General features: G+C 45.5%; 2 protein-coding genes across 4 annotated transcripts in view; one reads left to right on the top strand and one right to left on the bottom strand.

Moving 5' to 3' along the window:
• pkaap (A-kinase anchoring protein pkaap) overlaps positions 1-6,838 on the bottom strand; it is a 74,208-nt gene extending 67,370 nt beyond the window's left edge. Inside the window, exons 1-2 of one of the 2 annotated variants that reach the window (XM_065445341.2) lie at positions 6,612-6,838; positions 2,700-2,861 (exon numbers count right to left, since the gene is read on the bottom strand). In XM_065445341.2, the coding sequence (XP_065301413.1) occupies positions 2,700-2,861; positions 6,612-6,636 (187 nt within the window). In that variant the 5' untranslated portion in view covers positions 6,637-6,838. The remainder of the gene's footprint in view (positions 1-2,699; positions 2,862-6,611) is intronic. The other variant, XM_065445340.2, reaches the window with a different exon arrangement.
• A 134-nt stretch (positions 6,839-6,972) lies between these two features.
• The window catches only part of gry (trafficking protein particle complex subunit 11 gry), a 158,247-nt gene continuing 152,032 nt past the window's right edge, over positions 6,973-13,187 (top strand). The window contains exons 1-2 of one of the 2 annotated variants that reach the window (XR_010567779.2): positions 6,973-7,592; positions 12,400-12,569. Coding sequence is in view for 1 of the 2 variants with exons in the window: in XM_065445339.2 (XP_065301411.2) it covers positions 7,386-7,592; positions 12,400-12,569 (377 nt within the window). In the remaining variant the exon portion in view is untranslated. The remainder of the gene's footprint in view (positions 7,593-12,399; positions 12,570-13,187) is intronic. The other variant, XM_065445339.2, reaches the window with a different exon arrangement.

The raw sequence follows: 13,187 nt of genomic DNA, 5'->3' as shown, positions 1-13,187 counted from the left end.
ACCACCAACTTCTATTGCGCACTCCTTAATGATGCCCATCAGATTGTCGTTCATTGCTTCAACACTAAGGTCCTCTTCCTGAGTTAAAGCCGAATACCTGTTCTGTAGCTTGATCCGGAATTCCTCTAGTTTGCCTCTTACCGCTAACTCATTGATTGGCTTCTTATGTGCCAGTTTCTTCCGTTCCCTCCTCAAGGCAAGGCTAATTCGAGTTCTTACCATCCTATGGTCACTGCAGCGCACCTTGCCGGGAACGTCTACATCTTGTATGATGCCAGGGTTCGCGCAGAGTATGAAGTCGATTTCATTTCTAGTCTCACCATTCGGGCTCCTCCACGTCCACTTTCGACTAACCCGCTTGCGGAAAAAGGTATTCATTATCCGCATATTATTCTGTTCTGCAAACTCTACTAATAACTCTCCTCTGCTATTCCTAGAGCCTATGCCATATTCCCCCACTGACTTGTCTCCAGCCTGCTTCTTGCCTACCGTGGCATTGAAGTCGCCCATCAGTACAGTGTATTTTGTTTTGACTTTACCTATCGCCGATTCCACGTCTTCATATAAGCTTACGACTTCCTGGTCATCATGACTGCATGTAGGGGCATAGACTTGTACCACCTTCAATTTGTACCTCTTATTAAGTTTCACAACAAGACCTGCCACCCTCTCGTTAATGCTATAGAATTCCTGTATGTTACCAGCTATTTCCTTATTAATCAGGAATCCGACTCCTAGTTCTCGTCTCTCCGCTAAGCCCCGGTAACACAGTACATGCCCGCTTTTTAGCACTGTATACGCTTCTTTTGTCCTCCTAACCTCACTGAGCCCTATTATATCCCATTTACTACCCTCTAATTCCTCCAATAACACTGCTAGACTTGCCTCACTAGATAGCGTTCTAACGTTAAACGTTGCCAGGTTCAGATTCCAATGGCGGCCTGTCCGGAGCCAGGTATTCTTAGCACCCTTTGCAGCGTCACAGATCTGACCGCCGCCGTGGTCAGTTGCTTCGCGGCTGCTGGGGACTGAGGGCCGGGGTTTGATTGTTGTATTCATATAGGAGGTTGTGGCCAAGTACTGCACCAGGGTGGCCAATCCTGCTCTGGTGAGAGAGTGCGTAACCGGTTCTGGTCACCGGGATCAGGCTGCACTCCAGGCCTGTTTGTGTAATTTTCTCAACACACGGGTTTTTTTTTTGTATTTTCCGGTGGAGAATTGCGCGGCACCGGGATTTGAATCACGGTCCTCTTGCACGGGAGACGGATACTCCACCGTCCCCGCAGGAGTTAAATTAAAAATAAATAAAGGGGCTTTACGTGACAAAACCACTTTCTGATTATGAGGCACGCCGTAGTGGAGGACTCCGAAAATTTCAACCACCTGGGGTTCTTTAACGTGCACCTAATTCTAAGTACACGGGTGTTTTCGCATTTCGCCCCCATCAAAATGCGGCCGCCGTGGCTGGGATTCGATCCCGCGACCTTGTGCTCAGCAGCCTAACACCATAGCTTCTGAGCAACCATGAGCAACCACGGCGGGTCCCGCAGGAGTTGTACGTTGTAAGTTTTCTCATAGAAGAAAAATTGTGAGAGGATTGCACGTTAATGAATGTGTCATTAATGAATTCTTTATGCCAGCAGATAAGTAGAATATGAAAGGTAACGGCATCTTTATGTGCTCTCTGTAAAGACGACACGTCACAGAAAATGTCGAAGTCAAAATATATAAAGAGTGTCCCAAGCGTTTTGCTTTTTCATTTTTTTACTGAGTGTGTGCTAGGTAATGACATGGTGGTTTATGATTACACTATTCTGATGCATATTGTTGTGTGATTATCCTGCATTGTGTGTGGTTGCCACCTTCGATGCTATAGCTTTTGCCAGGCAAATCAATTGCCTTTAGCTGAACCAAGCGAGACTTTTGCAAATCTTGTAGGACAACTAAATAAAAAAAGACTAATTAAATACTGATGCTACACATGACTCTATTGTGAAAATATGTGCGCTCCAAGGACGATAACGAAGCCAGGTTATTGCTACGAGACCCAGCATTTCATGCGACAGCTTGAAGGCCGCCTTGCATGAGCTTAGTACACAGCCAAGCTGCAGAGAGATGACCAGCCTACAACACTTCAAAACACAAACAATAAAAAGCAAACAAATGCTAAATTTCTCGAAAAAATAATACGCATTAACCGAAGCTAGTCACAGGGCAACACCATGGATGGCACAGAAGACCGCTGTATCCATCAGTGCACTTCCAAACCAAAACTGAGCTGTGGCAACAGCAATGGCAGTACTAGACAGTCACCAGCTGTGCAGCGTACATGCCTGGGCAAATATAAATGCATTATGAAAGCAACTGTGTTTGCTCGTTTCATGCAAAGGGATGATCGGGATTACAAATGGTAACAAAACTTGGGACTGAAATGGCCCGCTCCCATACAAAGCCGCACCTTGTAAATATAACAGCACACACACAAAGTAACAATTGCAGACTTGCTCCAAAGTATGTAGTATCTCACCTGGCTATAATATCACCACGCCTCACTGCATCACGTGAGTGCAAAGGAAACATGCTTGTTTCTGCAATGTTGTCTTGTTGAATTAATATAGCATTGTTTTCTTCCAAAAGCAGGGGTGCGAGTGCCCCCGAACAAAGGCTGATAGTGTGCACTGGTAGCGTCTGCCACTCACCAGACTGCAGGGGAGATGGTGGCGGGGGTGCGGCATCCTCGAGCATGCTCGCGTCGGCAGGAACAGTGCCGTTGGGAGCATGGAGGCTGGCCTGGGAGCCATGTCTCGACACCTGCCGACCGGACACCTCACCCCCAATCTCACCCGGGTCTTGTGGTTTGTCTGCATTCAGGAACACAACAGGAACACTGGTCAGCCATCACCACCACTCGGCAAATTTGCAGCACAGTTTGTTGAACAAAACACGTGTTTGGGCAATTTAGTGAAGCCCTGTAGGTGTCTTGTGGAAGAATGCAATCTAAAGCAATTTAGATAACTAGTGTAATTTTAGAGACAAGGGCAGACAGGGAACGTTACAAGAAGGGTCGAGAGATTACGCCACCATCCCGCGCTGTGTTTTACAAGATGGCTGCACCACCGCTCGATACTTCTTGCATTGTGTGTGATTTTCTGTCTTTGCCTCTAACTGTGTGCTAACTGGCTACGACAGTTTGACTGTTAACCTGATTGCCAAAATGGCAAGAATTCGAACAGGTGTGCACTGCAGCCTAGAAGATGAGCCACACAAGGCTGATTTAATCACTCGTAGGGGTGGGTCATTGGTATTTTATGTAAAAGCAGCCACTGACTTCTACAGTGAGAATGTAGATGCCATAGCAACACCTGAACAAGGTGAAAGTGTGGGTAAGAAGGGGAATGAAGAAGGAAATATCCCCTTTAGGTGCTTCATGCAGGACTGTGCACACCAAGGTAGCATACATCGAAGGACTGATGAAAATAATGACATTTGAAATGTGTTGCAGACATCTTGAAACGCTTCTAATTGGACCTGTGCTTGACAGTAGGTGGATGGGCGATTGCTCTCAGAGTGAGGATATGTCATCATGTAATGAGTTCACCTCTGCCATTGTCTTTCACGATGTTTCATGTCAGGCATACTTTTAATGTGGCTGGATAGGTGCTTTCCAAGTATGCTAGACATGAAACAGTTGATGTTCTCACATATAAATTTTTCATAGGGACTTCTCACATGGTATCCTTATTCAGTAAACTTGACAAAACTCGCTGGAGAATTGAAAATTCTTAATTCCTTCTTCAGCTGCATACATTTAGGAATTATGAACATGCAATAAATGTGGGGAAAACTAATTTTCAATCGACAGAAAACAATTGTTGCCTAAAGGGGAGTGCAGTGAAGGAGTCCTCTGGGTGAGCTATCAGGTAAGGATTCACCTTGTAGAAGTGAAAAAACACACAGAATGAAGACAAATGAACTAGCGCGCATGTTCTTGTAATTTGTGTGCATCCTTCATGCTTGCAAATATGAGAAGAGGAAGAATTTAAATAGGTCAGTGATTCATATGAGCATCGTGTTGCCTTTTTAAGGGAATTCAGCACTGAACTTTTGCCACTGACTGCACTGAACAAGAACAGCGCAAGATGCAACACATCCTAGCACCAATCTTGTTCTGCTATTATACACAGATATACATTGTTTTAATATTATGGACAAATGTGGCCTTAAAAGAAAATCTGAACCAGGACCTAAATAAGTGAACATATTTTGCTTGGTTAGAACTTCAATAGGTGCCACATTGTTCCTCGTAGAAAAGATCAAAGTGCTTTGTTAACAAAATCCACGAACAAAGGGCTAGCATCCTCGATTCAAAACTAGTCAGTTGTGTCTGTTTGTCACCAACTAGTCAAACAAAGCTAAAACAAACTGTTCCAATTGTCCACAACTGTGAGTTGTTCAGTGGGCAAGCTAATCTAATTCACCTGGTTGTCAGGGTCAACAATGTGCACTTGAGTAATTATCAGTGTAACGAACACTGCTCGATTGTGTGAAACTCTGCTCCTGAGTTCAAATTCGGAACCAATGATTTTTCTTATAGTTCCAAGAAGCAAACTGGAGGTCATATCAAACATGGCAAGATATTAGATGCAAATAAGCATGACTCGACACTGCCTTCACAGTCAGTAATATCTACAAATTAAACACCGCTGACCAAATGAGAGAAAAGGTTTCCAAGCAGATTACATTACTGTTACATGTTACATGCTCAGGGCCATAGCTCAATCACAAGATATACAGATTGGAGCACTAACAGTGTGAACTAAAAGCATAATACCCAGAGCTATTCAATTATTAGAACTGCCTGTCATTGAGTCATTGGGTGGCTGTCTTTGCTAACATTACGTGTGCTGTCACGACTGGCCGCTCTTGTCCTTACTAACAGCTAAAGCGTATAAATTATTTTGTGAATAAAGGTCCACATTCTCATTTCACAATGCATTTCTTTTGTTTTCTCCTTCTAATGGAAAGATAACTACCACTTGGGAAAATAATGTACTAATTCAGTGTCAGGTGCGTACTTTCCTGCTTCACTTTGTCAGGTCAGATTCAGCTTGTTTGAAGTTTTATATGGGTGTCACATGGCGACTCTTCAATACCAATCAGAAATGCACTGTGTGACACCAGTGTAAGACAAGACACCACTACACACAATGTTGATGCTTGTCAATCTCTCTGCTCACACCACTCTACTTTGGTATCGTACAGGTCCCAATGCAGCTTGCACGAAGAGCCACACACTGCCTTGTGATTGTGGAACTCTAGTGACACTTGCAAATGTATCAAGTTATGTGGCTTGGCATCTGCACACTTGTCTAAACTTTATGGCCTTCTACAGGCTATAAACACCATGTAACGTAAGGTGTTGCAAATTAGCAGAAAAGCATGGGACAACAGGAAGCACAACTCTTCCAGTGCATGCTTCTCCTCTCTGTTCAATGGGCTTTTACCACCTTCTACAAACGGCTGTTTGTTAATCATGCCAGATGTCAAGTTACCTCTCATGACTTCATCCAAGACACGCAATTAACAGAAGACAGCTAAATATGTTCTCCACTAAAAATGGCCGGCGTTAAGTTCCCGTTGTTGATGCTGCGCAGCTGACAAGCAAAAGGAATCCGACACTCGGAACGCGAATATAAACGGCACTCGTGATGTCACGCACTGCTCTAACTCTTGTCCGAGCAAAGTGCCTGAGGCCTTGGCAGCGGCGCGCTCCAGAGATGACGCGGAAAGACAAGAGCAGAGAACACCGCAATTAAAAGCGATAAGTGCGGATCCATATCAGAGCACATTAATGGACGGAGACACTCCATTCATATATAGTACGTAGGTCGGCCCGACAAGTGCACTGTATGTCAAGAGATTCGGGCACTGCCGATCGGTGAACGTCCTCGCAAAACGAAGGAAAAACATGCGGCGAGCACGCAACATCGCGATGTGTGTCACAAGGTTAGCGGCGGATGCTTGAAGGAAATGTATACACCTGCCACACAACGCGACGCGCGATGCAAACATTCAGCCGTCAAAACAAAAGTGCTGTCATTGGACAACGCGGCTATCTGCTACGTGCCCGCTTGCGCAGGGTTGTAATTTAAGAGGTCGGGCTTCGGAATGAGAGGCGAACGCAGAAATTAAATGCTTCGAAACACGCACGCCAACAAACAAGCCGAGACTACCCAGTCACAAAACATTTTCTGCTGGGAAAGGACAAGTTACGCGTTCCTTTTACTTCAACGGGTACACAGATCCTGAGAAAAAATACGAGAACCCGGGGACTTTCTATTAACAGCAACCACACAACTTGGTCGCTCGTGACGAGACGGTTGGCGAAGTCGTGACTTTGAAACATCGCACACGGGAGGCCGTTTATACATTGTTTCACGGAAGAGAAAATTACGGGGATATGATAACTGACAAGGTGAAAGGCTCGCCGGCCCCCTTTGCGTGCGATATGCAAGAACTACCACGGTCACGAGCTGGTAAATACATGACACAATCACACAAGTTTCACAATTTCGAATCCGCTCGGGAAGGTCTCGGGGCAGCCTTCCTACCTGGCTTCCTTCTGAAGAGTGGCATAGCGTTCCAATGGCATTCGGCCGATCGACGCCGCAGTCAGGGACGATGTCGTCGTGTCATGCTCGCTTCGGCGATTCCGCAGCCTGACTCAATTAACGGATCCAGCCGCCCGCGCTCTAAATTACCTGATGCGACGACGACGCGGTAACGCCTTCCTTCGAACGCCCGAAAATACAGATGACAGCGGCCATGACCACTACAAGGAATGGGTGTCGAGGTTAAAGAACGTTTGTTTTGCTTGTTTTTTTCTTCGTTTTAATTGTGGTCAGCTGACTTGAGCGGCACAACTGAGAACGAGAGTTTGCTAAATTTTCTTCTTTTTTTGTAATTGGCTTTGAATGTGTGTTTCGTGACGGGATGGGTGTGCGTTTTCGCGGATGAGCCGGAGTGTGGGGTCCCTTCGAGATGAAGACCAGGTGACGAGTTATAGCCACCGTATGACGAGTTTAGAGTCAGCCTTTGGGACTGTTCCGGACTTGTGATTTACGCGACAGGTGTGAAGGCGTGCCTGCAGAGCCTGTAGCATCTGGCGACGGTGTTCGCCCGTTGCCGTTGTGGTGTCACGCGTTTGTTGTGCGCGGTCGTGCATTAACGAGGTGTGCTGCCGGAGCTGCCGGCTCTTGGCGTACCGAAAGCGCTGCAAGTTAGCGCCTTACCGATGCGGCCCAGTAGTTAGTGAAACTTTTGTAGTTGAAGACGTCGTCCATCGCCTGTAACCACGGCCGCTGCAGCAGCGACAAAATCGAACCATGAAGCCCCTGGATATCGGCGAGGTACCCGTAGAGCTCAAAACTCGCCCCAAAGCATTCGTCGCCTTCATCGGTTTAGAACCGCAGGCCAACAACATCCATGCCGCGATTTGGGATGCCTTTTCTAACAACCGCGGACCAGACCGGTCGCCGCTGAACTTCGTGATGCTGCCTGACAAACATGTATTTCCGAAACCCAAACCCAAGGTATGCTGTGGACACATGCTCATGGAGCTTCGGTTCAGCGACTCGTACGTGCCACTGCGTTGCGGGTGTGTTCGATGCCTGTTGGTACGCGTCGGGGGTGTGCGACGCACTACAGAGCTCGGCTCATGCGGGTCATGCCACCTGCGGATAAGCCTTCATTATTCCTTGCATGAACGCTGAGGCGTTGGTGACAACTGTCGCATTTCACATGCTACGCCGTACCCATAAGTGAGAGGCTCGTGGAAAGAAAAAGAAAGAAAAGGTGTTTGTAACTAATGAGCTGTGCTCTCCATACGTGTAGTACTTTACCTGCAGAGACCGGCGCATGCTTGCAAATGTTTTGTGCATATACATATACGCAAATTTTTATCGCAGTTAGTGAGCATTTAGCGCCAACTGTATTGCAAATGCGCTGAAAATCTACGCTTGTAAATGACATGTCTTGTTATTCCACATTTTCACTCGAGTTTAAGTTACATAGGACCATGGTAGGAAACTTTATTGTGTTACATCTACCCAAAGCCAGATTAAGGGATGGAGCTTTATGTCCCAGAGGAACATAACTATTAGATGGCATCTTACACCATGGCCGAAACCAGTGCTATATATACATTACTCGGGCAACGCTGCGAAAATCTATGGTATGGAAAAGCAGGCATACAAAACACAGGGAAAGATATGAAATGAGAAGGACAACACGAATGCAGTTTCTTGCCGATTGTTACATAGTCCATGGGTGCTATAATGTTAAACTATTCCAAACTTTTCTATTCCAATTCTGCATGCAATCAGCCTTCCGTCATTGGTCAAAAACATTTTTGGACCACCCCCACTTCACCTCTGTCACGCGACGTCATGAAAACCACGATAGCTCCCCATCTGATATGGTGTACACACACTGATTATGCATGATTTGATTGAACAAAAGAAAAACAGTTATTTCAGATTCGACGCCTTTTCACCATTAGCCCATGGCTATTTGTCAAATGCATGGCTATTGGTCAAATGTTTGTGGGCTGCACCCACTTCACCTGCCTGTCAAGCGACGTCACAAAACTGCAAAAACTCACCATATCAAAGTGACATGTACGCGTTAAAGACGCATTAATATGCTGAACAAAACTGAATTTTCTGCTGAATAGCCGCAGGCTGCGCTGTTCCGAAAGGAATAAAAGATGGCGGCCGCTGATCGCTCATGCACTGGCTACTCGCGCCTGCCTGTGAGCATGGGTCTATTTGCATATAATCAAACTTTTCGCATGGCCGTGTAACGTTTTCGAGCACTTTCGGCACGTTTACGACCTCGTTCTGGCAACTCTTCTTTGGTGAGGATCTGTTTTAGCATAATTCTGAAGCTTCCGTTGCATGCCGTCGCAATTTTTGACCAGCCACCACAAGCTAAGTAAAGGAAACCGGGCCAGTCGCAGATGCCGTCACCACCCTCTTTGTCCGGTTATTGATTTTCAGTGCAGTGGCTCGGCCCAACCAAGTCCCTCTCCACTTGAGCGTGCTCTTTGCCTCTTGTCAGCCAATTAGATAAAACAAGCCGCTCAGTGTAGGCAATGTTATTTGTTTTTCAAGCAAACAAAAGTAAGCTCCTATGAACGAGGAGAGCATTTGATTGGTCGGGAGACCGCTGATGCTTGCGTCGGCGATTAGGCAAGTTTGACGTCAGGAGATTGGAATAAAAACGTATTGGAATAGTTTTAATTGATAGGGCCCCATGCTACGTGACAGACAGAAGCCCTTCCACTCACTATATTCACTATGCACATAAATTTACAAATGTTGTTATTCCACATTTTCACTCTAGTTATAATTACATAGGACCATGGTAGGAGTAACTTTATCGTGTTACATATACACAAAGCCAGATTAATAGATGGAGCTTAATGTCCCAGAGGAACACAATAACTATTGGAAGGGGCATTGTCGAGCGCTCCAGATTAATTTTGACCACGCAGGCTTTATTATTGCTGACACACTTTCTCACATTTTGCCATCATTGGAATGTGGCCACTGCAACTGGGAGTCAAACAGGCATCCTTGAACTTGGCCGCAGAATGCCATAAGTGCTGAGCTACCACAGCAGGTAGTGCAAAGAGGAGCAACTGCTGAAGAATTATTCAGTTGCCAAATCTTCACCTGAAAAATGGTAATATACCTGTGGTGAAGGTTTCACTGTGATGTATTCTCTGTTAGGCAGGCTCTAGCACATGCTGGCCCCAAATGATGCTAGGCTATCGGGCATAGAAATGTGTTCTACAGAATTTACAATACTAATCGTGAGCAGGTAGCATGAGTGAGCCTTGGTGCCTTGTATATTTCAGTGCAAAAACATTGTTTCAATTAAGAACTATCACACTCGTTAATCTCTTGTCACTTTATGTTCCATCAGTTTGCATGAGTGTATAGCATGGCGATATTGCCACGTGCCAAGTGAAATTTTTATTCTACACCTTTTGTTACATTTAGAGCAGTTGTTCTCTACCCCAATCATCAGTTTTGCTTGGCTGGTGATCTGCTAGCCAATCATTTCCTGCATTGTTGAACTCATCAGTTGTTGTTCATCAGTTTTGCTTGGCTGGTGATCTGCTAGCCAATCATTTCCTGCATTGTTGAGCCACTGACAAAGCTAGGCTACAAATGAGCAGTAAATACAAATGCTACACTGGGCACTTCCGGGGGTGATCAGGATCGAATTTCTCGACTGTTACTGGCTTCTTTGCGCAAACTGTGGAAGGGAAGCAATAGCGATCGAGAAATTCGATCCCGATTGAAAGCAGCCAGTGTGACTGGTGTATAAAACGTGGGAACCTGCAGCATTTGTACCGTCTCACAGAAGATTATCTCATGTCTTGCTTGTGAATTAACATTGCCTGTCACAGCAGGCCAGTGGCTACAGCATTCTGGTACTGTGGACAAGGTAACAGGTTCAATTCCTGGCTATGGCAGCTGCATTCTGATATCGTCAGAATCCTGAAAAGAAAGCATGTCTGTCGAGCCTTGCTTACACATCAAAACTCCAGGTAGTCAGAATTAACAGGGAACTCTCCCCAACAGCTTCTGTCATAGTTCCTGTGTTGCTTCGAGCCATTAAACCACAGCAGTCAATTAACAAATAGCTAATTATGCCAGTACTTATTTATTCACAGCGTATACCTGCAAATGCCACTGGGTTTGTGTATTTATTTATATTTGTTTTTTTTTTCATTTTCCTGACTACCCTTTGGCAGCCAAGGCTGGAGTGAGTACATAAATCAAAGGTCAAACTAGTATCCTGTAGAGAAGTTCAGGTCAACACCAAGGACCATATATACAGAGTAAGCAGATTAGGAACAGCACTAGCAGACATTCACTTGTATAAATATTACTTTTACAGTGCGCGATAAACAAAATAAGAAATTACACCATGGTAACCTGTATACATAAAGTGTGTGCATTAGGAAAAGGCACATTCTACAAAGCAATGAGTTCACCATTGAAAGAACAGAAAGAGCACACATCATAATATTACTCTAGAATGAGAATGGAATGAAGAAATTGTAGTACCAATATGACAGCTTACAGTGTGGCTTGGATTAGGCAGAAATTAGACTCATGTAAAACCACAGACAGAAACAAAATGTGGAAAATGCAAACCATGTTAAGCCCAACACTACTGTTTCAAGTATCATCGGCAAAAAAGCAAGCAATGTTACTACGGGAAAAAAAAAAAAACATGCATAGTCACACAGAGCTCTTCGTTATGCAGTAGTATCTTGTTCAGGGCCTGGGCGTAATGAAAAGCTGACAATTGAATGGGGTGCATGTGTGCTGAAGGCAGTGCTCGTACATGGTGTCACATGTGAACTGCTTTGGAGACAAGAAGCTGCCCTTTTGGTGCTGCTGTCGTGAAGTAAAATGGTGATGGTGACCACATAAAAGGAAGACATGCGTCTCCACTTCCATATGGGAGCCTTGTTCTTAGTGGGATGATTGGGAGGTTGAATACGGTTTATTAATAGGTGATGCTACATAGTGTATGAACAGAAGCAAAGAGTTCCATTGAACTAGTTGTCTGCATGATTGCATGTTGAAGGTTCAAGGCTGAGGTTTCATTTGGTGCGTGTCACATGTGCCCTTTTCCAGCAACTATCATGTCCCATCAGTACAGCATATTTGGTGATGCTGCTAGGAGACAATTTTTTTTTTTTTTTTCAGTGTTAGGGCTGTTGTGGGTTCAATCCAATACACGTTTTGGTTGACATTGTTGTCCGCCACTGTCCGTGCACGTCACAGCTATCGCCAGGAATGAGAAACAAATATCCAGTTATCGCTGGGATTGAAACCGGGCTGTCTGTGCATGAGTCAGCTACTCTACTGCTGCGCCAGGCCAGTGCTTGCCAGTTGCTGCGGAAGCATGCCCTATACAGGTGTTGCAGCATGAGAGGAGTCATGCAATGTGAGATTGTGCTGCGTAGCGTCGATACCTGAACAGCTGTTGAAGAAGCAAATTGTAGAACTTCACGCGTGGCTGCAACCAGGCAGTTTCGGACTCAGCAGACCACTGTACAAAGAGCAGCACAAGCCACAGCTTGCCCCTCCAGCTTATGCTGTGCTGTGTGTGCCTTACATGCCTGTGACTTTTTTGTTTTCTTTTAGCATTTCCACAGACACCTTTCAATGATTCCTGTCTCCTCATTGCAAATGAGGCTGTAACCTGCAGGTTAAGTACTGGAAACAGCACCCCAGTATCTCTCGTTTTGGAGCTTGTGGCCAACTTGGTGGTGCTGGGCCCTGACCATGTTTTGTTGATGTGGTGCAGCACCCATCGTACGAGTGGTACGAGGAGAGGGGTCTGCTCAAGAGCAACTGGCTGCACAAGCATCTTGCCCAAGTCCCTGCAGTGGCCATCCTCTTCTTCGACATGGACTGGGACGACCCCAGCTGGGCTGACAAGCGCAATGACTGCTCAACCAAGATACGCAGCCTCAGGTTTGCGTGCAATCCTCTTGTTCCCTGCTCACTTGCCCCTGCAAAGGTGGGGAAGCAGTGCCTTTCCTGTGACACAGTTCCCTTCATGTATTCATTTTACATGCTGAAATTATCTTTCTGGAGATGCATTTTTTATGAATGTGGCTTTGAATTTTTACTTATGGGGTCAAGTAGCAGTGAAGTCAACAAGGCTAGATCCTGTTTGTGACCTCTTATGGTAATGACAGAACAGTACAGAGGATGTGGTAGAGGAGGTAACAACCAACTTGCAGTATCCATGACTCGCTCGTTCTGTACAACTTGCAGGCCCATGCAGAATGTGTTGTGTGGTGCCTGGCAAGGACTACAGTAATTTGGCACGTCGTTAGTGTCCAGAACTCTATGAAAAAGCATCTTAGTTGCATGTGATTAGCCCCTTCCCTACCAAGGACGAGCCGAGCTGGTCATTGAAAATTTTACCACTCCAACCCTAAGGCAAGCCGGGTTCGTCCATACAAAAAGCTACAAGCACAGGTTCGGCTTCCCCGGGCATAAGTTATACAGACCTTCATCAAAGTGATAGTACCGCTCTATCTTAGTGCAAAGAATACACTTTTATCAGCTAACCTTAGAGTTTTG

The sequence above is a fragment of the Dermacentor albipictus genome, chromosome 2, assembly GCF_038994185.2.
Source record: "Dermacentor albipictus isolate Rhodes 1998 colony chromosome 2, USDA_Dalb.pri_finalv2, whole genome shotgun sequence".
NCBI classification, from domain to species: Eukaryota; Metazoa; Arthropoda; class Arachnida; order Ixodida; family Ixodidae; genus Dermacentor; species Dermacentor albipictus.
This window is presented reverse-complemented; position numbering and strand designations above follow the sequence as displayed.